The 25692-nt window shown below is 35.7% G+C and overlaps 1 protein-coding gene across 2 annotated transcripts; it reads left to right on the top strand.

Annotated features, from left to right (window-relative positions):
• The first annotated feature begins 536 nt into the window (after positions 1-536).
• Positions 537-23682, top strand: LOC115211589 (ATP-dependent RNA helicase cgh-1). 2 transcript variants are annotated; one of them, XM_029780153.2, is made up of 11 exons: positions 537-981; positions 3561-3731; positions 3934-3994; positions 6261-6495; positions 6753-6896; positions 7101-7195; positions 7289-7411; positions 8240-8368; positions 13347-13527; positions 16460-16613; positions 19191-23682. In XM_029780153.2, exons 2-11 carry the CDS (start codon positions 3628-3630, stop codon positions 19345-19347), a joined length of 1383 nt encoding a protein of 460 aa, XP_029636013.1. In that variant the 5' UTR covers positions 537-981; positions 3561-3627; the 3' UTR covers positions 19348-23682. The 2 variants fall into 2 exon arrangements, with proteins under 2 accessions (XP_029636013.1, XP_036359082.1); XM_036503189.1 differs by lacking the exon at positions 537-981 and adding an exon at positions 2760-3150.
• Positions 23683-25692: the final 2010 nt, after the last annotated feature.

Genomic DNA, 25692 nt, shown 5'->3' with positions numbered 1-25692 from the left:
ATATATATGTAAGTATATATATATATGTATGTATGTATGTTTGTATGTATGTATGTATGTATGTATGTGTGTGTGTATGAATGTTCATACGCATATACATACTCATAATGTATAGATACACACAGCAGATGCGTGCGCGTATGCGTGTATATGTATGTATATGTCTGTCTGCGTATCTATGTATGTGTGTGCGTGTGTCTGTGTGCCGGATGTAAAATAGAAACCATGTTGGCGCTATATCGTTCTACAATTGATTGAAGCCTTGTTTTCGTAGTTGAAATTCAACATCTGATTAAAAATTTCGCAAATTTAGTATTAAAAACAATTATTTGGTTTTAAAACTTAAAACAATTTTTAACGTAAGAGCAATTTAATTGTAATCATTTAAATCCGTATTCTAATTCAGACCTTTAACCTCTAGAGGTCAAAAGCACCTTTGATTCTTTTTCTTCTGAGCGATATAATATTAAAATATTATTTAAAGCCAGATTCGAATAAGGAAAAAATTAACAAAATAAAATATTAATACAGAAAAAAAAAGGAAGGAATGCGCTTAATATAAGCATAATTTGGAACGTCTGTTTAATGGGTATTGCTCAAGATATTTGCATACGAACACGGCCATATTAGATATTTGCTATGTTATGTTGAGCAAAAGATCTTGCTTATAAAAATCGCCTTTCATCCTGCGCACGGAATTCATACTGAACGGTATATCGTAATCGACATTTTGCCATTGATACTTCTCTATCACTCTCTATGACAATTTTCTTAATTACTATCACTTGACGCAGCGGAATATCCATCAGAAATCTCTTTAGCACACAAAAACAAAAGATAACATCTTTGAAAAAAAAAAAAAATATTGCCATAACTCAATTTTACGGCTCTTACACTATAGAAATATTTATATAAAATATATGTATACCTGTATGTATATTTATTTATACAAGCTTAAAAGAAAAAAGACAGTTCTGTGAGGTTTGTAACTTTATAATCGTTCATTTTTCTCTCTTTTATTCCCAATTCATTTATAAAAATTCTCATGCATTTCGTCCTCTCTCTCTCTAATATATATATGTGGTTGTATGTATATACATAAATATATTGGTTTTGTCGTAGAAAGCTTCTCTTTCTTTTACTCTATTTAATCCATGTGCTATTTTGATATTAGTTTTTTTTAGCTTGAATAAAATAAAAGTATATTTATTAATTGAATTCTAAGCTGGTATGGCTTGGCTTTTTTTTGTTTATACATACATGTGTAGATGTGTGTGAACTATACATCCATATATATATATATATATACATACATATGTGTGTGTATATATATACATGTGTGTATATATATATAATATATATATATATATTTATGTATATAATAAGAAAATGGAGAAACCCATTTAATACAATAAATGAATTAATTGCATTGCAATTAAAGACATTTATGTATTAAGAATTTGGGTACTTTACCAACCAACAGTATATTGGATAATTGATATCCCATAGTGGGTTACATTCATAACCCCTATCTTTGTACTATATATATATATATGTATATATACACACACACACACATGAATATATATATATATTATATTTATTATATGTGTAGATGTGTGAAATATACATCCATATATATATATATGATACAAATAGGAAAATGGAGAAACACATTTAATACAATAAATGAATTGCATTGCAATTAAATACATTTATGTATTAAGAATTTGGGTACCAAGTATATTGGATAATTGATATCCCATAGTGGGTTACATTCATATCTTTGTACTATATATATATATGTATATGTGGGCAATAAAGAAATAGTATATATGTATGTATATTATTCTATAGAGGCGCACACGAGTGCCTGTGTTCTTTATATAAATCTATAATGTATCTGGAGTTCTGTGTTATTTCCAAGTGGCGCTTTTGGATGAATTTTATTTCACATTGTCATATTTCTATGGGAAGAGGTGGGGGGAAATAAACCACCTTTGTTCAATTATTTTTTTTTCCTAGATTAGAATAAGTTAATGATACTAACATTAAACAATCTTAATTTAGAAAAATTGAATCCTTTTTTCAGTTTAATACGCTTTAACGAACCGTTTTTACACAAAAAGTTGGCAACTTTTTCATTTTATTTTTCCCACTTTCATTTTTAGCAAGAGTTCATTTTGGGTTTTTTTTTTATTGAACACTTGCGTAGTGGGGAGTTTAATGCGTTATATCTTTTTAAAAAAATACCAAGTAAGCTTTAATTTATATTGTATATTTTGGTTATAGTTTAATATTCCTTATATATATATATATAAATATATTAAATTCCCCCGCAGGTAAATCGTTCCTCACACCCCCATCTTCTTTGCTCTTCACGCTCTGAAGGGACGTAATTCTGCCATTTAAATATTTCTCTTAATTAAATCTTTATTTCCCTTCCAAGACTCATTAACCATTTACTAATCAGCTCGAATAATGAAAGTCTAATGAAAATTGGAGCTTAGATAGTATTTTTTCGCCACTACACTGAATTAGATACTTTCTCCTTTTATTTTTTTTCACACACGAACTACTTTTTTAGGAAGTTCGGCAAGAAGACCCCCCCTCCTCTCTCTCTTTCCTTCCTTGCCGTGTGTGTGTGTGCGCTAAATGCTTTAATTTTCAACTGTGGATATGAAATTTCCTGTTGAAAGAAAACCAGCTCCAACTTCATAAAACGGTTATTGGTCGACTATTTTAAGTTGTTCGCCAGAGAAAGTGTCGAAATTCCCCTTTTATTCGTCGACCGTATGTATGCAGTCGCGAGAACCTGCCTCACCCGAGTTGCTTGGGACACAGGCTGGCAGCCATCTTTGTTTATTCTTTAAGATGTTCATTGGGTGTCTTTTGTTTCAGTTTCGGTCTGCCGTTTAACAGGTTGAGGTTATTTTACACACTTCTGTTTATCCTCCGTCAGTTTAAAGCAATTAGAAATCCACATACTTGGTTTCACTTCATGCCTGACCTCTTTCAGTGAAGTAATCTATGGAATTTTTCTCTCAGTCGTAACCGGTGCAAGAAGCTTTTTAGTTTAGTGGTTCCCCCACGAACCAAACTGGTCTAAGTCTACCCCCGTTAAGGAAGCAAAAACCCTATTGTACCCGGGTGAGTTACGCTACTTAGTTTTATTTTTTGCGTTATTTGTAGTAATGAGTGTTTTAGCTATTTTACGTAATTGAGCTTTTGAGATAATTCGTTGACTGCAATTGTATTCGATTTTGGGAGACTCAACAATTCGTTCTTGTCCACGAGAATTCGTGGACAACAACGAATATAAACGTATATACCATTATATAACGAAATATTGTTGCAGCTTTCTATGTCTAACAATTTTTGAATGTGCTCAAATTCGAAGCGGGTTTATATTTGCTATCAAAATTTTAGAAAATAGTTATTTTGGAACGATTTTACACAAGAACTCCTAAAAGAATTAAGGTTGGCACGTGAGAATTGAGGAACTTGGTAAAAATTCTGCTTGGAAGTTATATTCGGTATTTTCTCATTTTTATTTTCAGTTGCTGTTGCCTGTATCAGGCTGAAAAAAACATTTTTTTTGTTGGTGGATGACACTTTAGCTTTAAAATGGATTCGGTTGATGATCAGAACCTTAGTATCGGAAACATTGGTAATGTCAATCAGTCATTACTCGCTAGTATTGAACAGAACTCAGGAGCACAAAATGCAAAGTGAGTATAAATACTCTTATTTTAAGGACTTCGATAAAGAAATTTGAAACGAAATTAACAAATATTGGGCATTAGCCCCCTCGTGCTATCTTAAATACCGAAAATTTTATCTAACTAGATCCTTATTAGTGTAATTATGGATTAATTTGTAAATTCATTTCAGTTCCAGTGTGAAATAATGTATCTGAATTCTTTTTTTCAGTGATTCCGGTTGGAAAGCAAAATTAAATATACCTGAAAGAGATCACAGAGTTAGAACTTCAGTAAGTGTTTTTATAAACTTTATATTTTTATTTTTTTAAACCGAAATTGCATTCCTAAGTTTGTGTACAGTGTATATATGAATGGAATGGGGAATTGTATTACAGTCCAGTTTTAATTAAAATTCTTTTTTGTATGTGGCTGAAAGTGGGGTATTATAAGTTGATAGTTGCATAAAGGTTGTGATATATTAAACCCTTAACTTAGCAGTTGGCTCATCAGAAGGTGCATTGAAATCTTAGTTGTGGTATTAGCTTTGAGTATATTATTTGTAATGGTTGTTTGGACCACTTGTTGGTAGTATAAGGTCATTAGGTGAACCCTGATGTAGAGTGAATTGTTTTTGGTTTTTAAGACTTATTATAACCCTTAGTTGCCTGTCTAGCTATCGATGAAATTTATATCTACAGTCCTCTGCTGAGTACAGTACCCATTAGTCTTCAACTAAGGAATTATTGAACTGCTAAGCTGGTCTGATAGATCTGAACATTCCAATACATTTCTCCATTATTCAAGTTTGAAATGTTTCTGAATATTTTGTCCTTTTGGGAATGTTATTCTATGGGCTTTACTGAGGCTTGGCAATTGTCTGTATCTGTAGACTTGTTGCAGGTTTTGTGAGACCAGTGTCTGAAGGTGGAGATGTAACAAGTGAATTTAATTTGCGAAAGTTTTTATTAAAACCTGTTTTGAATAGATTATATAAAATGAGGTATCAATTCCAGGACTAGTTAAATTAAGATTTTTACAGCTACTTCGAAATAGTTCCCTTACACAGCAATTCACTGGTTCCAGCATTCCTGCCACTTTTGGAATCTGGCCCAGAAGTCCTTTTCCATAAGCAGGTCAGGGACCTTCTGTGATTTGCTCTGGATCTCAACTTTTTTTAAAAAGTGCCCTTTGAACTGCATTTTCATCTTGGCAAAGATGGAAGTCCACAGGTGTTAGACTTGGTGAAAAGGGTGTGGAAGTGATACTGCTTTAGGTGAGACAATCATGAGTGAAGAGAGCTCAATGGCAGTGTATTGTCATGAAGAATCCAATTTGTGCTCTACAGATCCGGTTGTTTTCCACCAAATGTCCTTCCTCACATGCTTCAAAATGTCTATCTTCATGCACCAACTGAATTTCCTCCACATTTCTATGGATGATGCTCGTGGCAGGTCTTCCAGATTGCTCATCTTCCAGGGATGTTCTGCCTTTTGAAAGTGCTTGAGCCACTTGAAACATTCTATACGACCAATTGCCAAAACATGCATAATGTCTCTGTAGCAGACTTCCCAAATTTAATGCAAAATGTCATGTTGGCTCTTTGTTCCAACTTTGTCCTTGGAAAAAAATTGCAGATTACAGCATACACATCATGTAAACACAGCACCATCACTTGGTACACTGCCTCATGAAGGGCACTGCTAGCTCACTGCATATCCGTGCGCCATTTGTTGGCATGCTACAGAACTAGTTTGGGAGCTTTGTCCATTCATGGTATGGGAATTGGAACAGGTTAGATGCTAAAATGTATTTAATTTTTACTTGTCTAAAATTTACATTTCTCAACCCAAAGTTTTGTAAGATATACTCTAAGGCACCATCCCATAACTTGTCAAGCTAAATGTGGTAGTTTGAATGCAAGTCAGTATTAGTCCCTGAAACCAATAGGATTTTGGAAGTGGGTGATCCTTAGTACCAATGTATAATGTTGAATTTAGCATGCCTGTTTTATTTCGGGCAAGACACAAGTTATTTTAACCCTTTAGTACAGTGGTTTTCAACCAGGTTTCTGCCAGTACAGTCCAGGGGTTCTGCTAGAAGTTACAAAACTGCTTAAATCGGCAGTAATTTTTAATTCTCCTGTGCAGATATGTGTGCAAAAGACTATTAAATTATTGCACAGGGGTTCCTCAAGCCAGTGGAATGTTTCCTTGGGGTTCCGCTCAAGCAAAATGTTTGAAAAGCACTGCTTTAGTATTTGCATTATTCTATCAAAAGTAATGCTTATTTATTCATTGTTTTAAATTGATCCTGCATTATCTTGTAGCTTTGAGATTTTGATGAAGTAACTATTCATTTTTAGAATTATATAGTAGGGTTGGTGTCAGAAGCCAGATCTGGCCAATTTGAACATAAAACAGGGGAGAATATTTTGGCCGGTTTAAATGCTAAAGGGTTAAATTAACAACTTGCCTAACCATGTTCTAATTGCTTTTTAGGTAGGATGAAAGAGGTTTTTGTGTATTTAAGCTTAATTTCTGATTTTTTTTCATCTAGGATGTAACGAACACAAAAGGAAATGAATTTGATGACTTCTGCTTGAAAAGAGAATTATTAATGGGAATTTTTGAAAAAGGATGGGAAAAACCCTCACCAATTCAGGAAGCTAGCATCCCTATTGCTCTAACTGGAAGAGACATTGTTGCCAGAGCAAAAAACGGAACGGGTAAAACGGGAGCTTATGCTATTCCCATTTTGGAAAGATGTGATCCAGGCAGAGATGAAGTACAAGGTAAATTGTTGCATTTCCACAATTTAGATTATATATAAAATTAAACTTTCAGTCAATAAGTAATTTTTGACAATTCCAATTTTAAATTGGATGTAGAAATGTATTTTGGAAGTTTAATTTAAATCTTAAATTTCATGCATTTTTTTTTTCCATCAGTTTTGAAATGTATTTTAAACTTGTAATTTCTAAGTTTTGAAATTTTCATATGAATTTATATTTTCTGATCTTAACTTGAATTTCGAAAATTTTAATTTCAGCTTTGGTCATTGTTCCAACCAGGGAACTTGCACTACAAACTAGTCAAATTTGTCGTGAACTCAGTAAGCATATTGGCTGCCAAGTCATGGTTACAACGGGTGGTACAAATCTCAAGGATGATATTATGAGACTTTATGATCAGGGTAAGGAACTTTTCACTGCCAGACTTTTAATGTTCTAAATTAAAAACCTTGCATCAATTTCATGTGGATTTATTCTCAAAATTAGCTTAAGACCACATTTTAGTAAATTCATTTGCATTTAGTTAGTGCATTCCAGTAGAAAAGTGAAAATCTTGCATGTATTTTTAAATGATAGTACTTACAAGCTGTCTTTTATATTTTCAGTCCATGTCATAGTGGCCACTCCTGGGAGAATTCTCGATTTACTGAATAAAAATGTAGTCAAAAGCAGTAAATGTAGTATGCTTGTACTGGATGAAGTAAGTTTTTTTTTTTCATTTTTCTCTCCCCCCGTATATTTATACATTTATCAATATATTATAGTTATACAAATTTTTCATTTTTTCTTACAGGGAGACAAACTATTATCTCAAGATTTCAAAGACATGTTAGACTCTATAATAAACCATTTGCCAGGAGACAGACAAGTCTTGCTTTATTCAGCAACTTTCCCAGTTTCTGTGCAGCATTTTATGGTATGTATGTTTAAATTGACTATATAATTAGTGCAAAGATATTTTTAATGTGTTGCAGTAGCAACTGAACATGAACTAAACCCTATTTGTGAGCCCTTGTAAAGTGGCCAAAAGTTTGCATTTGTAAATGTCTAAATATGGAAATTATATGAAGTTGGATTTTTTCTTTTAATAATTGATACCATACATCAGTTTGGAATGAGATAAAAATACACTGAAGAAAGGTTTAATCTCACTCAGATTTTATGAAACTCGCATGTGGTTAGCAAAACTGAATTATCAGTTTCAATGAGAATTAAGGGATCAAATCGGTTTGAACGGCAGTTTTTTAAAAATAATTTCCACGTAACTAAACACTATTAAACTTCGTATACTGGTAGAATGTGTTTATAAAACATCTTTTTCTCTTGGCTTTGAGAAAATTCTATAGTTTGTAAGATATTTGTTTTTTTTTAATTTCTGCAATTTAAACCAATCAATGACGTCCATTTGGGGTGAAAACATTCTGTGCCGTATGAATATGTCCCTCGTTTAAGAAACAGATTGGGTTTATTTACATTTCTGAAGATACCCTTCGCTCCACCCCTAACCCTAAAGCAGATTGAAATGCAATAGATCGATACTAGGGTCATAATTATGGGTGACATTTTCATATGACACTGCTAGAAAAAAACTGCCGTTCAAACCGAAAAGATCAGAATTAAGTTCTGGGCAATATGTTGAATTGTTTTATAGTCAAATTGGTTGCTGAAGAATTAAAGCCATTTGAGAAATGGATACAAATATTTTGAGTCTATGCAATAAATATTTACTTCTAATTTTTAACAGCGAAAACATTTGAATAATCCATACGAAATAAATCTAATGGAGGAACTTACCTTAAAAGGTGTGACTCAGTATTATGCCTATGTAAGAGAAAAACAGAAGGTTCATTGTTTAAATACACTATTCTCAAAGGTAAGTACAATTGTTTTATGTAGTCAAAACTTGGAAAAATTTTCTGTATTGTATCAGTCTATAAGCATACTTAGAAAAATTTTCTGTATTGTATGTCTATAAGCATAAAATTTACTTTGGATTATTTGCTTTATCCCTTGGTAAAACAAAAAAAACTGGTCTTGAATTTCTGCTTTTCCCCCAAGCTAGCTTTTTCATTTTGAATTAACCTGAAATAAGCATTAATTACATTTAACGGTAATCTGAAAGCTAAAGGGCATAATTATGTGCAGCTTCCAAAAGCAATGAACAGATGGGTCTATTCATTTCATAGGGGTTGCAGAATACTGACTGGATGACTTTGTAGTAAATGTTTCAAATCCAGCCTGCTGAGATGGAATTTTCCAAATGTCATCCCTCTTCAGTTGCTAAAACTAGTGGAATAGTTGGGAGATGGACTTCGATTGAAACTCATTCCTGTTGGTAGGACAAGATATCTTTGTAAATTCTCTTGACAATTATCTTTCTCTTAGTATGTTTCTATCATCATTTAACATCCGTTTTCCATGCTCACATGGGTTGGACGATTTGACTGAGGTCTGGCGAACCAGACTATAATCTGATCTGGCTGTTTCTACAGTTGGATGCCCTTCCTAATGCCAACCACTCCAAGAGTGTAGTGGGTGCTTTTACGTGCCACCGGCACAAGGGCCAGTCAGGTGGTACTGACAACGACCATGCCCAAATGGTGCTTATGTGCCACCTGCACAGGAGCCAGTCCAGCAGCACTGGCGATGACCTTGCTCAAATGTTTCACGTGCCACCAGCACAAGTGCTAGTAAGGCGGCATGGTACAGTTTTGAAATGTATTTGCTGAAGCTTAGATTCTGTAAATTTAGCTTTTAGCTCTTTGCTAGTTATTTCTCATAACACCTAATGTAACTTGATGGAAAATGCTTTCATATTGCAAATAATTTTAATCAGAATTGTTCAAGTTTTGGCATTTCTCATTGATTGGAATGAAATTTCATATTTACCTGTAAAGATTTTTGACTTCGTGAAATCTTCCTTAAATTAGGTTTGGTCTTAAAAAAAAATTGCTTGTTGGCCAACATTGTAATGTCCAAAAGGGCAAGATGGTCAGTTGGAATTCATTTAATAAGCTTGCTTGACCAATGTTGGTCTGTGGCCTATCAATGTGTATTTAAAAAAAAAAATTGTGCAATATTTGACTGATAAGTAATTTTTGTAATTGCAAAGGTTTTTCAATGCTTGCAGTGAATCTTAAAATATGTAAAATGTACCTCCCTTAAATTCTGTTCTACAAGTTCATTTAATGCTCAATGTAGAATATTCATGATTTGGCATCATTAACATCTGTTTTTGCATCCTGGCATGGGTTTGACTGAAAGCTGGGGGGCTGCACCAGGTTCATTTGATTTGGCATAGTTTCTACAGCTAGATTTCCTTTGTAATGCCAACCACTCTAAGAGTGTAGTGGGTTTTTATGCACCACTGGCATTGCCCCCAACTACGGTCTCACTTGTTGCTGCCTCCGTGAGGTCCAAAGTTTGAAGGGTTCTTTTTACATGCTACTGACACTGGAGCCAGATATACAACACTGGCATACAGCATATTGCCCAACATTTGAAGGTGCTTTTTATGTGTCACTGGCATTAGTGCCACTTATGACACTGGCACTGCAATTTCACTTGGCTTGATGGGGCTTAAGCACGGCGTATTGTCAAAAGTTTCTGCCAATGAGGCCCAACATTTGAAGGTCACACTTCGTCACCTCATGCCATGTCTTCCTGAGTCTACCTCTTCCACAGGTTCCTTCTACAGAGATCAGCACCTCGCACAGCTGTCCTCATCCATACACATTACATGACAAATCCAGTGTAGTCATGTCTTGTGCACCACATCTGATGCCTCTTATGCCCAATTTTTCTCTTGAGACACACAGACATTGCCTACTAGCTTCATTTCTTTTAAGCCTTCTCATGTCTTTGGTAGTCACAGCTCGTGTTTTACTGCTGTGTAGTATGATTGTTTGCACTTGGTATCGTATAATCTGCCTTTCACTTTGAGGTGGGGGTCCTTTGTTACCAACAAGTGGAAGCTCTCTGAACTTTGCCCAGCCTATTCTCATTCTAGTAGCTATTCTCTTGGAGTCTTCTACCTTTGCTACTGACTTGGTCACCTAGGTAATGGAAGTTATCAACTAGTTTTCCTTCCTGGCATTTGGTCTATTTTCTTATACATATGCACCTTCTGCACACACAAACCATTTCCCCTTCCCCTGATATTGCTGCACCTTTTATGTGACCATATCTTACACTGGGTACATCTTATGGAAGCAATTATCTTTTTAAACGTCTCTCATGTTCTCAAAATGATTAAAATGGGATAATTTCCCTTAGGCTTTATACAATAGTTTGACATTAAAAGGGATTTAGTTTTAGAAACTGTAAATTTACTGCCTACACTTAGATTATATAGGCTTTGGAGTATGATCCCAGAAACATTTGCTTAGAACCAGGTTTGAATATACCTTTGGAAATTTTGGTTTAGGCTTAAGCTTAAATGGATATCAAATGTTTAAATGCTGATCTGTATGCTTCAAGAAGTATATTCTCTGTAGGGTGGACACAGTTTTAAGTCACTAAACTTACTGCATACCTGTCCATAGGAAACTGGCCCATTCAGATCATGAAACGGTCTTAAATTGCTTAATATGCTGTATTAAGCTATTTGACACGTTCTTCTTTCTCATACCATCCTTCATTCAAATTATACATTTACCAAAAATAAAGCTTTTATGCATAGCAAAGATTTTAATTCTACATCGGTAAACTTGCCATTGGACATCTAATTGAATATGGTGTCTACAAAGCTTACTTGCAAAAATTTCTGGTTGATGTTTTGCTTTCTGTACAAGTTTAAGAGTATTTTATAGCAAGCAAAGTAATTTCTCTAACTTGCTGTATCCTAATTTAATATGAATTTTTCCTGAAACTGCCTGTCTTAAATATCTTAAGCTAAAATTTCTATCAAAATCTTGGTGTTGTACATCTGGAACCATTCTCCTGTACCAATAGATAAAGCTAGATGTGTTTAAAACCTTTTGATTGCATTACCTTGTTTCAATTGAATGTGAAACTGGTTGGAAGTTGTTCCATTAATTTCTAATCTTGGACAATAGCACCAGTGATAATTAATGTTGGGATGATGGATTTTTTAAGAATCATAACAGAAACTGAACAGATAAGCACATGAAAAAGCACGGTTAAAAAGCTACAAAGGCATGGGTGGATTGTGGTTTCGGGGATATTTCAGTCTGAGGTGGAATGTGACAGGGTTTACCTTTTTGATGGATGACTTGTGAACAATTGTGGAGTTGAAATTTAGAGGAGACAGTAGGGGTAGGTTGAGAATGGGATTGCAACATAGGGACTGTTCTAGTTCTGGGACTAGCATAGCTAGAAAAATTTCAGTGGTGAGAATAATGAAGTTTGGGGAAAGCTAGAGGGTTAGTTGGGTGATGTATTAAAGGGCAATGGAATGTTTGAAGAAAGATTTGTGATTGGCAATTACAAGGAAAGCATATAGAGGGACAAAATGAGTGTTAGGGAGACTAAGTTGTAGTTTAAATCTTTGCTCAGTGCTGGTGGAATTTAAAGAGCACCATCCAAATGTGGCCAATACCGGTGGACTTTCACTGGCTCCCATGCCAGTGGCACGTAAAAAGCACTATCCAAACGTGATCGATGCCAGGCCCGCCTGACTGGCTCCTGTGCTGGTGGCACGTAAAAAGCACCCACTACACTCTGAGTGGTTGGCATAAGGAAATGCATCCAGCCGTGGAAACATTGCCAGATCAGATTGGAGCCTGGTGCAACTGCTGGCTTTCCAGATCTTAGTCCATTCCAGCATAGAAAACGGATGTTAAATGATGAGGAATGGCTAATTTTAGTTATAGAAATACAGGGACAATGAGAGCTTTCTGAGGATAGAAAGTATTTGGGTTCCATGTAAGTGATGACCTGGCCATTTTGTTAGGGTCAATGGAATGGTTAGTAATGTTAGTGTGTGAACAGTTAACTGGTTGATGGGTAGATTGGAATACACCAGGTGTCTACTAGTTCTACCATGTGATGGAGGTACTGGTTCAAAGCATATAGAGTTTACCGTGGTGATTTCTAGTGTTAATGGTTTGGTTAGTGGTTGGATAGGCAAGAATGTATGGAGGCAAAATGTAGGTGGAAAGGGAATAAGTACTTAAATATATTCTGAGCTGAAGTGACTATAGTGTTGGAATGAACTCTTAAATGTACAATGTGCCAAGTGTGATTGCTGAGAATGAAGTGGTGTGGATGGGATTAATTGTGGTAGTTGAAGTATAAAGTGAAGTATAATGCTGAGCTAGATCTTGGGAATGGTGTGAAAATGCATCCCTGGTGGATCGATCTTGGCAACATTAGTGAGATACATGTGGAAGTTAGAGCTGAAAGGCATACTAATGAGGAAGGGAAGTGCCCCTGAAAAGATGTGTGGGTGGGACAACATGAAAGGCTGGGTAGAATGGTAAATGAGAATGTTTCAGTGAATAAGCAGAGCCTTCCTGAGAAGACATGTAGTTCAGAAGAATGATAGGAAGACAGTGATGGATGTTGTGAAGAGGAATCTGAGATGACTGGGTAACTAGGCTGAGGAAATATGTAAGTGAATGTAGAAGTTGAAGACTCAAGATGTGGCCACGAGTGTTGGAGGAAATGAGAAATAGTGAAAAGAATAGGGGTGAAATGGAGAACTCGTGAAGCTTGCAAGGCTGGCCTCTTATAAGAAGGAAAATGGCCTTAAAATACATGACAAAATCCTCTTGGATGTTGTCAAGAAAGGGTTACGTTATATTATTCGATGTATGTGTAGTGAATATTACATGTTACCATATGTTTTCTTCAGAAAAATTAATCCATTTTTATTTTTATGTAATCAGTTACAGATAAACCAGTCCATTATATTTTGTAATACGGCTCAAAGAGTAGAATTGTTAGCCAAAAAGATTACAGAACTTGGTTATTCTTGTTTCTATATTCATTCAAAAATGAATCAACAACACAGAAACAGAGTTTTTCATGATTTTCGTCAGGGCCTTTGCAGGAATCTTGTCTGCTCAGGTAAGTAATTTCAAGAAAATATTGTCTTGGGCTTTTTCATTACCAATTTGCTTGAATCCTATTTCTTTCATTTTCCCAATCAGCTAACAGGAATCTTATGTTAATGAGTTCAATTGGTAAACATGTTATGTTTGTCATTCTCATGTATATTGTAGTCCCTGAAATTTTTTCCAAACTACAAGGTTATCAAATATGTTTGTAATTGTTTTGGCAATCTCTCCTAAACTTATCTAAATTGCTCTATGTAGATAAAAAAACCCACTTTTCGCTCTCTATAATACTGTCAGGTTGCAACCTAAACACTTCAAAAATAATACTAATTTCATAAACAAGGATTTTTATAGGTTATAACTGCTTAAACAGATGAAATTGAAAATCTGAAGGAAACGTTTGTACCTCACTGTCCAGTCATCAGCATGCCATTAAAATCCTTAGTTGCTACATATGCTGTTAATTTCTTGTCCCACAGACTGATGCCAAATTACCAAAACTGCAGTGGTAGTTCTCATTTACAGTTGTGAAATATCTTTAACTGCTGGCCCTTGACAAAAGCTCAAACCTTGCACTGGAATGCTAAATTACATGGAATTATATGCTTCTGCTACATGCAAAGCATAGACTAGCTTAGTTTCTTTCTACTACTCCTAAATTGCTTACTCTTTGTTATCCCTACAGTTGTCACCTTATGATCCTTTACTCAACATTCTTTACTCCCCAGAACTGCTACTGGGATTCTTCTGCTTTTTGCAATCCATGGCCTACATATATTCAATCTAACTAGGTCATGAGAATTACTCTTTAGCATCTAAACTGGCTAAACCCTGCCAAAATATTCATATTCTACTTGTTCAAACCAGCTAGATTGAGGTCTTTCATTTTTCAGTCATTTTAAAAATGTACCTCATTAAAATCTTGAAGGTTCAAGATAAAGCCTGATTAATTCTCAAAAGTGAAATCGTAGTTGTGGCCATTGTTGGAGGCACATGAAAAGCATCTATTGAGCATTGAGTCTCACAGAAGCAGTGGCAAATGACAAACCTTTTGACAATATGCTGTACTTCAGAAGACCCATCAAGCCAAGTGAAATAGTAGTTGTGGCAGATACTGGTGCCATGCAAAAGCACCCATTACTCTCTTGGAGTGGTTGGCGTTAGGAAGGGCATCCAGCTATAGAAACCATGCCAAATCGGACTGGAGTCTGGTGCAGCCCCTCAGCTTACCAGCTCTGGTCAAACTAACCCATGCCACTTGGGTGAAACTCAGATGTCCTACACAGCAGAAAAATGTGTTATTTGATGTTAACTACCTCAAATCAAATTAGACACTACTCCTGCTATATACCAAGTTGGTGTAACTACCAGTTTTGTCAAAGCAAATTAGTGCTGCACTCACCTGGCAAATAAGATTAGTGGTTACTCCTGACTGAGCTTGTAACTTTTTGGTTTGAATTATTGGTTTAGACCTTTGACCTTAAATCAAATTGATTTAACAAGTTATCACTCACACCAGTTTTTTAAAATTCCAGGATTTCAGTAAATTTGCTAATCACATTTACTAATTTATATTTAATTATCTAGTTTTCCAGTCTTAGGTGATTAAGTCACTTTCACATTTGAATGAGAGAATTCAAGTTATCTTAATTTGATAGTAAATTGTCTTCATCCTTTGATGTCAAAGGATCTGGTCTATAGCAGTTTCACCAACTATATTGAATAGGTGGGGAAAATAGAACCTCTCTTCAACGGCTGTGTGGTAAGTAGCTTGTTTACCAACCACATGGTTCCGGGTTCAATCCCACTGCTTGGCACATTGGGCAAGTGTCTTCTACTAAAGCCTCGGGCCGACCAAAGCCTTGTGAGTGGATTTGGTAGATGGAAACCGAAAGAAGCCCGTCGTATATGCGTTTGTGTGTCTGTTTGTCCCCCTAGCATTGCTTGACAACCGATGCTGGTGTGTTTACGTCCCCGTTACTTAGTGGTTCGGCAAAAGAGACCGATAGAATAAGTACTGGGCTTACAAAAGAATAAGTCCCGGGGTCGAGTTGCTCGATTAAAGGCGGTGCTCCAGCATGGCCGCAGTCAAATGACTGAAACAAGTAAAGAGTAAAGAGTAATATGGAGTGTAGCTTTGCTTTTTTTTTTTTTTTTTTTTTTTGAGCCTCACAAATATTCAATTAATATAGAATATTAATTATAAATAAACCAATTTTAAGATGTGAGATTTTGACTCATTTTCGTAGGTACTTCGTTAATGGTGTTGATTTGGCACCTCGACTAAGTCGGTTGGGCTTTGGAGTGAGCGGTGGTGGTGAAACTCCGCTACTTGTTAAGCAGTACTTATGCTGCAGGACATCTTGCGTTGTTCTATCCAGTCTCTTATAGCTTCATCCATCCCAGTTATTGCATTATATCTCACTAACTGGTTTTAATCCTTTAACATTTAAACCAGCTGCACTTGGCCCAAATATTCCTATTTCATATTCAAAAAGGCCAGATCCAACCTCACTCCTACCCTACAATATCATTCTAAAAATAAACTCTCTAAACCAGTGCTTTTCAAACTTTTTGCTGGAGCGGAACCCCAAGGAACCATCCACTGGCTCGAGGAACCCCTGTGCAATAATTTAAGTCTTATGCACACATCTGCACAGGAGAATTAAAAATTACTGCCGATTTTAGCAGTTTTGTAACTTCTTGCGGAACCCCTTGACTGTACTGGTGGAACCCTGGTTGAAAACCACTGTTCTAAACAATCAGATATTTAATTCAGAATGATGTGAATAAGCTTTCCATTTGACAGATTAATCCGAATGTTTGTGTCTAGGAAGTTACTTTGCTAAAATGGTGCAATTGTTTTGAATCTCTCAATTGTTGGGATTTCAGTTTACAAACTTGGATGCGATTTGAAATGGGTTTAATTTTTTTTCTTTCAGATTTGTTCACTAGAGGCATTGACATCCAGGCTGTGAATGTAGTAATAAACTTTGATTTTCCAAAATATTCAGAGACTTATTTACACAGAATTGGTAGATCTGGTAGATATGGCCATCTAGGTATTGCAATTAACCTAATCACATATGAAGACAGGTGAGTAATCTGTTAATGTTAGGTGCATATTAACCCTTTCGTTACCAACCCGGCCAAGACTGGCTCTGTAGTATTAATGTCTTGTTTTCATAAGTTTTTCATTAAAATCTTCCACCAAACCTTAATCACAATTTAAGTTCCTAACACTAGCTTAATAAGTTATTTTACTAAATTCTTTGTTAAATTTAAAATAATTGAAAGAAACACAGATAATCTCAAAATAAATACAGTAACGAAAGGGTTAATACTATCTTACATTCAAGTTTTAATCATTTTGTATATTATGAAACCATTTGGCTTACAGAAATTATTTTAACCATTTAGCATTTCAACTAGCCAAATCTGACCTAAAAGTGAAGTCTCATTGAAATCTTGAAGCTAAAGGATAATGCATGATGATGATGATCATTGCTTAACATCTGCTTTCCATGCTAGCATGGGTTGGGCGATTTGACTGAGAACTGGCGAACCAAATGGCTGCACCAGGCTTCAATCTGATCTGAATGTTTTTTTCATGTGCTGGTAACTATCACAAATGGTGCTTTTTGGTGCCACCAGCATGGAATCCAGTTAGCTGCTCTGGCAACGATCACACTCGGATGGTGCTCTTAGCGCTTCACTAGCATGGATGCCAGAAAAACAAATTAATGCATTTGACATGAATGCTGAAGGGTTAAAGTAAAGGCCAAAATTGTGATTTTGCTGTGGCTGTTACTAAACAATTCAACTGTTAAGGTGCTAATATTTTTAGATGTAAGGAGGAAAATTTCACTTATCAGTATTGAATCAGATTTTTTATGTGAAACTCCGTGACTGCACTCGCGGAGTGGTTGGTGTTAGGAAGGGCATCAAGCTGTAGAAACACCGCCAGATCTGACTGGCCTGGTGCAGCCTTCGGACTTCCCAGACCCCAGTTGAACTGTCCAACCCATGCTAGCATGGAAAGCGGACGTTAAATGATGAGGTTAGGTTTTAGTTTTAATATGTAGCCATTTAGCATTTAAGCTGGTTATATCTGGCTTGAATATTCTGGTTTAGTCAAACCAACTGGATCAGACATCTCGCCTATCTGCAATGGCATTGTAAAAAAATAATCAAATCTTGAAACTGGGATAATGAAGGATTAATTACAAAATGGTGAATAAGCATTGCATTAGACAATTATATTGAATGCTAATGGGTTGAGATGGTCTGTATATTCCAACTGAATTTGAGTATATTGTGAACCACATAGAAACATTTTGGTATGCTACTCACCATTTTGTCTGGCTTTTCATGCTGGCATGGGTTGAACAGGTCATGATCCAAGTCTTTATTGGAAACTGCTGTTCCCAATAAATGGGTTTAAACACTTGAGGTCTTGTTGCTTTGGCTTGGTTTCTATTGGCACCAACATTGAGACAAGACCATAGGGACCTCATGAGGCCACTTTACTCTTGCCTTGTACCCAATCACTTTAGAGGAAAGAAGAGGTGGGGTAGGGTCTTTCCTAATTACATTTACCTTACAAGGGTGGAGTACATTCTATGTTAAGTGTAGAGGATACTCTAACCAGCCTTGTATTTGGTTAATGTGATTGAGGTAGTTGACAGTAGGCCAGGATGGAGGAGGAGTAAGAGCTGCGTAGTATATGATTAAAGTATACATCAAAAATCAAATGGAAATTGTGGTTGCTATACCTGTGCTGGTGGCATGTAAAATGCACCATCCGTACGTGGCTGATGCCAGTGCCGCCTTGACTGACTTCCGTGCCAGTGGCACGTAAAAAACGCCAACCAATTGTGGTTGTTGCCAACCTCCCCTGGCACCTGTGCTGGTGACATGTAAAAAGCACCCACTACACTCACGGAGTGGTTGGCGTTAGGAAGGGCATCCAGCTGTAGAAACACTGCCAGATCAGACTGGAGCCTGGTGCAGCCTCCTGCCTTCCCAGACCCCGGTCGAACCGTCCAACCCATGCTAGCATGGATGGCGGATGCTAAACGATGATGATGATAATAATGAACAGTGGGGTTGGACATAGTAGGACTAGGTAGAGGGACAACTAGAACTATCCAGATGAGTGTTGGATAGCATGGTGTAATGTAGTCTGTTACAGTCTCGTACACCTAGCAGGGTAAGGTGGCTGTTGGAAGGCCAGTTTTGTTGTTGGAGCATCACAGGGGATGAAATGAAGTGGGAGATGGTGTGAATATTAGTGGGAAGGGGAACCAATACCCTATTAGTTGGGCTTGGTAAAGGGTGAAGTTTGCTTAGACAGCACTTGTGGTGGAGTGTAAGAGATGGAGGATATGAGTAAGGGGTAGCAACAAATACAGGCCTGGCAGGATAGAAACACCTCCCAGCCTACAAAACTACCTCAATGCAAGTTTTGTTATGAATGGTTAGTAGTCTGCAGTAACACATATATGATTATTTTGCAATGTTAGGTTGCAAGACAAATCTGGAGTTGTTTTAAATTTTCTGTTAAATTATTTACGTTTTTGAATGAGATACTGAAATTGTAAAGCTTATTTAACCATTTCAGATAATACTTGGCTTTGTGTATTAGATACCGGAAATTTTTTTATGTTTCAGATTCAATCTCTTCAAAGTGGAAGAAGAGCTAGGTACTGAAATCAAACCAATCCCGAAGATGATTGATAAAGCATTGTACGTTGCTGAATACCACATGGAAAAACCAGAAGATGGTCCTGAAGATGGCTGCAAACAGACTGGCCAAGTGTCAAAATAAAAATAAGGGCAGCATTGGCGTCTTGAGGAGAGAAATATATACATAGTTTCTACAGACTTATTTGCTGGGCCCAGGCTGTGTCTGGCAAAGAAAAGCACCAGTAAGTTTGGGTTGGGAGGGGGATATGTTCCTGTTGAATTTACTTTGAATTTATTTGTATTAACCTTGATAATCTTTGCATATGACATGCAGGACACAGATTCTACCTGGTGCTAGACAAGAAACTAACACCTAATGCCATTATACGACCTGTGTTAAGTTCTTCCAGGTTGCTGTAAGTACCTCCACATTCGGCTACATGTCTCAAAGTTCTGCAAGTCCAATCTTCCCCCACCATTTTTTTTTTCCTTCTCCAAACTGGAAGTTTTTGTTTTTTTTTAATTTAAAAGAATATATATTTCTCTGCTCTAATTGCCAAACAAAAGAACTCTTTTTCATGAACACCATTTAACACTTCAGTGGGACTAGACTTCACATTTTATCTGGAAAAAATTGCTTGTTTTAGTCCTCATCATATCATTCATCTAAAAACTTTATATTTTCTCTTCCACATCCTGGTTTAAAAGTAAATATCAGTGTAACTGGGTTCGGTGATGTAGTTTGGACTCGGGGAGATATTCTTCAGACAGCTGCTTTCCTTCAACTCCAACCAGTAAAATGCAACTGAAGTTGTGAAGTTCTACGCACAGTTTAGTTTACACATGGTTTTAAAAATAAACACGTCAAGCTAACAAATTTACTAAGCTTGCTTAACAAACTAATAGTTGGTAATCAAGATACTGACGTGCACTCTAGGAGTTAAATGTTATATGCAAGTTGAACTTCTTCAAACCAAATATTTAATTTCAAAGCTGTACTGTTTTCTCAAAACATCGGATTCTCCCCAGCAGCTACAAAACTTCCATGAATAACTTCATCTTTTCTATCCCTCTTCCTTCTCCACAGTTACTCAGATAAAATGTTATAAAAACTGTCAAAATGGAAATCTACATGCATAAGCATTTATTTAACAAAAAAAAAAGAAAATGGCTTAAGATTTGACCTTGTAAATATCAGCCTTAAAGGTAAATGTGAAGTGCACATTCTGCTCGTTGGGTTTGTGCAAGGTGCTGAACGCAAAAGAATCCTAACATTACCTTTTACACTGCTTGCCTAATGTGCATACATTACTGGCAGAGCTTGTGTATTTTGTAAATTTCTATATTTTTGTATCGTGCTCACAGCTGTTGAATAGCACAGCTGGCGACCGAACAGTGGTTCCTTTTTTAACTGTCGCCAAGATCTCGTCTTCTATACCTTGTGCAGCACGTGCTCAACATAACTGTATATACAATGTAAATAATGACCATCCCACTCAGAAAAAAATGTTGTGCATACTCTGTCAGCACTGGCAGAATGTTTTTTTTCTAATGCTTTGGATTGACTCAATTCTGCTGGGTGAGTCTTATGTGCAGCTACTGCTGTTGACACTTGCTAAATAAAAATACAGGTACTGTAAAGACATTTGCTATTCAACTGCAATCTTCTGAGTGGGGCTTGGGATATAGGCAATAACCCAATGACTTGAAAAATTTAAAATGCTGTTGACAAAACTGCAATTTTTTTTTTTCCTTCCACCTCCTAAAAATGCTCATTGGATGTCTTGAAGAAGTCCTAAACCCACTCTGCCATATTTTTTTATTTTGAGAAATTCCTTTCTGGTCGTCACAAGCTAGTAAAAAAAAAATAACAACTGAACTGAACCTCTTACCAAACTTTAGCTATTGGGTTTTCATGGATTCTTACCAAATTAAAAAGCAATGCAAGTTCAGCTAGATATAGACAAAACATATCACTTTTGATGTGATTAGTTCAGAGACAAAATGTTTAAAACAAAAAGAAAAAAAAATTTAAAGCTGCAACATTTCTCATAGCTTCATAATTGACAAACGATTCAATAAGATTGAATTAATAAGTCATTGTGACGACTTGCTACTTGTTTATGATCACTGAAAAAAATGCTATGTGATCGCTTTTTATTTAAATCTTTTTTTTTCTGTAATTTTCTGTTTTACCTTTTGCAGTGGTAAAATCCAGAAAACTAACTAAAAATGGTTTTGCTCCAGCAATGAATGTTCACTCCATTGCTGAGGATCTTTAATTTTGGATATCTTCCATATCTGCTTTAATTGGAGTTATTTTGAATCTTGCTACAGTTGAGTTAAATTTCCATCATTCAGACTTTCAACTAAACAAGAGTGAACCCTTTTTTCTTTTTTTTTTTTTTTCGATCCTTTTTAAAGATGCAACTTATAAGAGCCTCACTGCTTACAATAGTTTTAGAAAGTCATTTGAAATTGAAATATCTTAGCTATAATTATATAAAAAGAATGGCACAGAACTGCTGGTTAGCTTTCCAGTGCCTTGAATTCTTACCTCTTCTAAACAAGCCTTGATGTATTCCCCTTCACTCTTCCTTCCTCAGCTTGCTCATCAACAGAACTATGTACGACTTGCCTGGAATTAGACATGGTTCCTTGATAAACAGCCTTAATGTGCTGGCAACTTTTTCAGAATTTAAAGTTGGGTATAGACTTTCAAAATTTCCATTTTTGGAAGTGTGAAGAGGAATTATTTGTGAAGGCTTTAAAAAACCTCAATGCAATCTGATTTCTTCACTTTTTAGCCAATTAATCATGACTGTGATACTTTCTACTCATTTAGTAGCAACTTTACAGCTAAAGAACTAATGGTAAAAGGCTAATTATTTGCATCTTTGAATTTGATCTCCAGACATGCCTTTAACGATAACGACCTCTGACTTGCTTAAACATTTTTGAAACTGATCAACTCTTCGGGACCAAATTGAACAATGGTGGTTTACTGTTGTATTATGGGGGCTGCTATAGAATCAGAGTACCTTAAGTGTTAAGGTTTTTAATTAAGTCTTTACTTCTGTAGGTTTTAAAAGGTTATATAAAACCCCTTTAATTCTAATAAGGTAATTGATATTAACAAGGATTTAGTTGTAGGTAAGATAAATCTTTCTATTTACAAAATAAAGAAGTAGATAGTTCTCCAAGATTTCTCAGCAGCTTCCACACAATAGGAATGAATTCCATTCAATGCCCCCTTTTTTTTAAACAGCTTTTAATGCCATTACCATAAAGTTTATCACTTACAGATTCATCTAAATTTCAGATGAGCGATTTTGTGTTGACCCTTAAAATAGCATTCAGGTTCCTCCCTGTTAACTTTTTTTTTTTTTAAGATACTGTTAATTTTTAATTTAGTCCCCAGTAAATATCAGTCTTGATTTCATTTGAACCCAATTGTTACCCTTGAGAGGCAGGTTTGTAACAAGGGGTCTTTAGCTTTTGTAATACTATTAATTTTTCCCCCCCATTTGTTTAGATTAAGCTATTTGGTTAATTTATGGTAATGGTCTTTTTTTTTCTCCCCCTCCCCCCTACAAGCTCTAATGAGAACCTAAGGCTGGCTTTAATGAAGTGCTTTAAGTTTCTAGGATTTGGCAAATGGACATTGGGCTCTTTTTATCGGACGAAAAGATAAGCAAATGTGAACTTGTCAATCTAACTGAAACTACAAATCTTATTTGGCCTAAAAATGTCATAGCTCCATGCAACTTACTCCTAAATCTTCTAAGCTGTAACCCATGGTTAGGCTGTCCTCTACATTGTTTTTAAAGAATTTTAATTCAGAAGTTTGGACATTCGATATAGTTTACTCTATGACTTTTTAGATCTCGAATAAGAGCTTAATATTTCTGTTTGGGATCTGCTTTCTCTTACCAACCAACCAACCAACCAAGACTAGACCAATATTACAAACTTAATGCGAAGAATAGAACCACAAACATTTAAAGCAGGTTTTTTTGTAAGACCTCCCAAGAAATATTGACTCTCGTATATAAGTGTTTGCCTTTTGTGCCTATTCTTTTGGAGGGGTGGACTGCTTCAAAATGATAAACCGTGTCAATTTTAAGCAGGTTTTTTTCTATTTATCACCACCTCCTCTTCATACATATTAAGTCTTACAATGCCAACTGACCTTGGCATATTAAGACATTGTAATTCATTTCTAGAAACAAATTTATTTATTTTTTTTTTTTTTTTTTTTCCTACCTTTATTTGGTTGTGACAAGATTATAACATTTTGTATTAGTGATTAATTAGGGCAGTTTTATTTTCTTAGTTAATTTAGATCTGAAACTAAACTAAACTAAAATAAAATTCTTTCTTATCAAGGCTTCAAGCAACACTGAATAAAATACCAAAGACCTTCATTAAAATAATTTTGTTCTCAGCAATAAAAATTTAAAAAAATCCTGCCTCAGAAATTGTCTTGTCCTCAATGTTTTTTAAGCCTTTCCTTCAATGTTGAATATTTTTCTCTTTAACCCTTTAATGTTCAGATTACTCTGTTAAATGTAATACTTTTTCACTCAAATTGTTTTGAATTAATCATGTATTATCTTACAGCTTTGAGGTTTCAATGATGTGATTGTTTATTTTTAGAATGTCAATGTAGGTTAGGTGTGAGAGGCTAGATATTGCCAGTTTGAATATAAAACATGCAGAATGTCTGGACCAGATATGGCCGGTTTAAATACTAAAGGGTTAAATGAGGATTTCTACTGAACCGATTATGTTGTTCGTTTAAGTAATCAAATTAGCCTTTACCCTAACTTCATTGCAATATACACAAATTGTTAGGAACAGTTTGATGCTGCTCCTTTGCCAAGAATTGTTTTCAGACTCCTATATTTTTAGTTCAACCCCAGTTCTTTTTAAATTACAGATTGTTTTTTTTTTTCTTCCTACCAACATGTGAAGAAATGAGTTGAAAAATCTTGACTATTCTCTATCCCTACCATTTCATTGTGTGAAAGGGTTCCTTTAACCCTTTCATTACTGTATTTATTTTGAGATACTCTGTTTTTCTTTCAATTACTTTAAATATAACCAAGAATTAAGTAAAATAAATTAGTTATCATTCAGCCAGTGTTAGGAACATAAATTGTTTCTAAGGTTTGGTGGAAGATTTTAATTCAAAACTTATGAAAACAAGACATTTGTACTTAGAGCCAGGGCCGGGTTGGTAATGAAAGGGTTAAACCCAATGGGCAGACACTAAAGCTTTTTTTTTTTTTTTTTTTCTCTCTCTCCCTACAGTTGGATTTGGTAAAATACATTGGACATTTATCTGACACTAAGTGAAGAGTTGAATGCTTATTTTGCATTTGTCACCCTAGCAGAAACCCTGCTTTCGGTAGTTTACCTCTAGTCATAAGTATGTTTCTTCAAGTTGATTAGGATAGTCATTTCAGAAATTGAGCTTCATCCTTTTTACAGAAGCTTTCTAATCTCATGGTTCTGGGTTCAGTCCCACTGCGTGGCGCCTTGGGCGGGCGTCTTCCACTATAGCCTCTGGCCGACCAAAGCCTTCAATGGATTTGGTAGTCAGAAACTGAAAGAAGCCCGTTGTGTGTGTGTGTCCCAACATCGCTTGACAACTGCTGCTGGTGTGTTTATGTCCCCTGTCACTTAACGGTTTGGCAAAAGAGCCCGATAGAATAAGTACTAGGCTTACAAAGAATAAGTCCTAGGGTTGATTTACTTGACTAAAGGCGGTGCTGAAGCATGGTCAGTCAAATGACAAACAAGTAGAAGAATAGTCTGCATTGATCTTATGTACACACGTATTTGTAAAGAGATGGAACTACATTTTTTTTTTTTTTCTTCTTTTTTTTTTTTTTCAATACATCCTTTCAAAAAGATGTTAGGATGTGATTTTTGAGTATCTAATTAAGCTACTGTGTCTAGCATGTGATGTACTTGTGCAAAGGTATTACTTCATGAGCTTGAAGTAAACTGTTCTGAGCAGTGAAGTGAAAGACGGGCAATGAGAAGTTTCAATACAGCTTTTTAACTTTTTGGCATTCAGATTACTACTGAGTGTGATGCTTTGTCTTGATTTTAAATTATCTTGCACCTTTACTTGTCTCAGTCATTTGACTGTGGCTATGCTGGAGCACTGCCTTTAATCGAGCAAATCGACCCCCAGGACTTACTCTTTGTAAGCTTAGCACTTATTCTATCGGTCACTTTTGCCAAACTAAGTTACAGGGACGAAAACACACTAGCATCGGTTGTCAAGCAATGTTGGGGGGAGACGCGCTCACATATATGATGGGCTTCTTTCAGTTTCCGTCTACCAAATCCACTCCCAAGGCTTTGGGCGACCCGAGGCTATAGTAGAAGACACTTGCCCAAGGTGCCACGCAGTGGAACTGAACCAAGAACCATGTGTTTTGTGAGCAAGCTACTTACCACACAGCCACTC

The sequence above is a fragment of the Octopus sinensis genome, linkage group LG5 (assembly GCF_006345805.1).
Source record: "Octopus sinensis linkage group LG5, ASM634580v1, whole genome shotgun sequence".
Lineage (NCBI taxonomy): Eukaryota > Metazoa > Mollusca > Cephalopoda > Octopoda > Octopodidae > Octopus > Octopus sinensis.
Note: the sequence above shows the minus strand (reverse complement) of the source record. Positions and strands in the feature narration are given on the sequence as shown.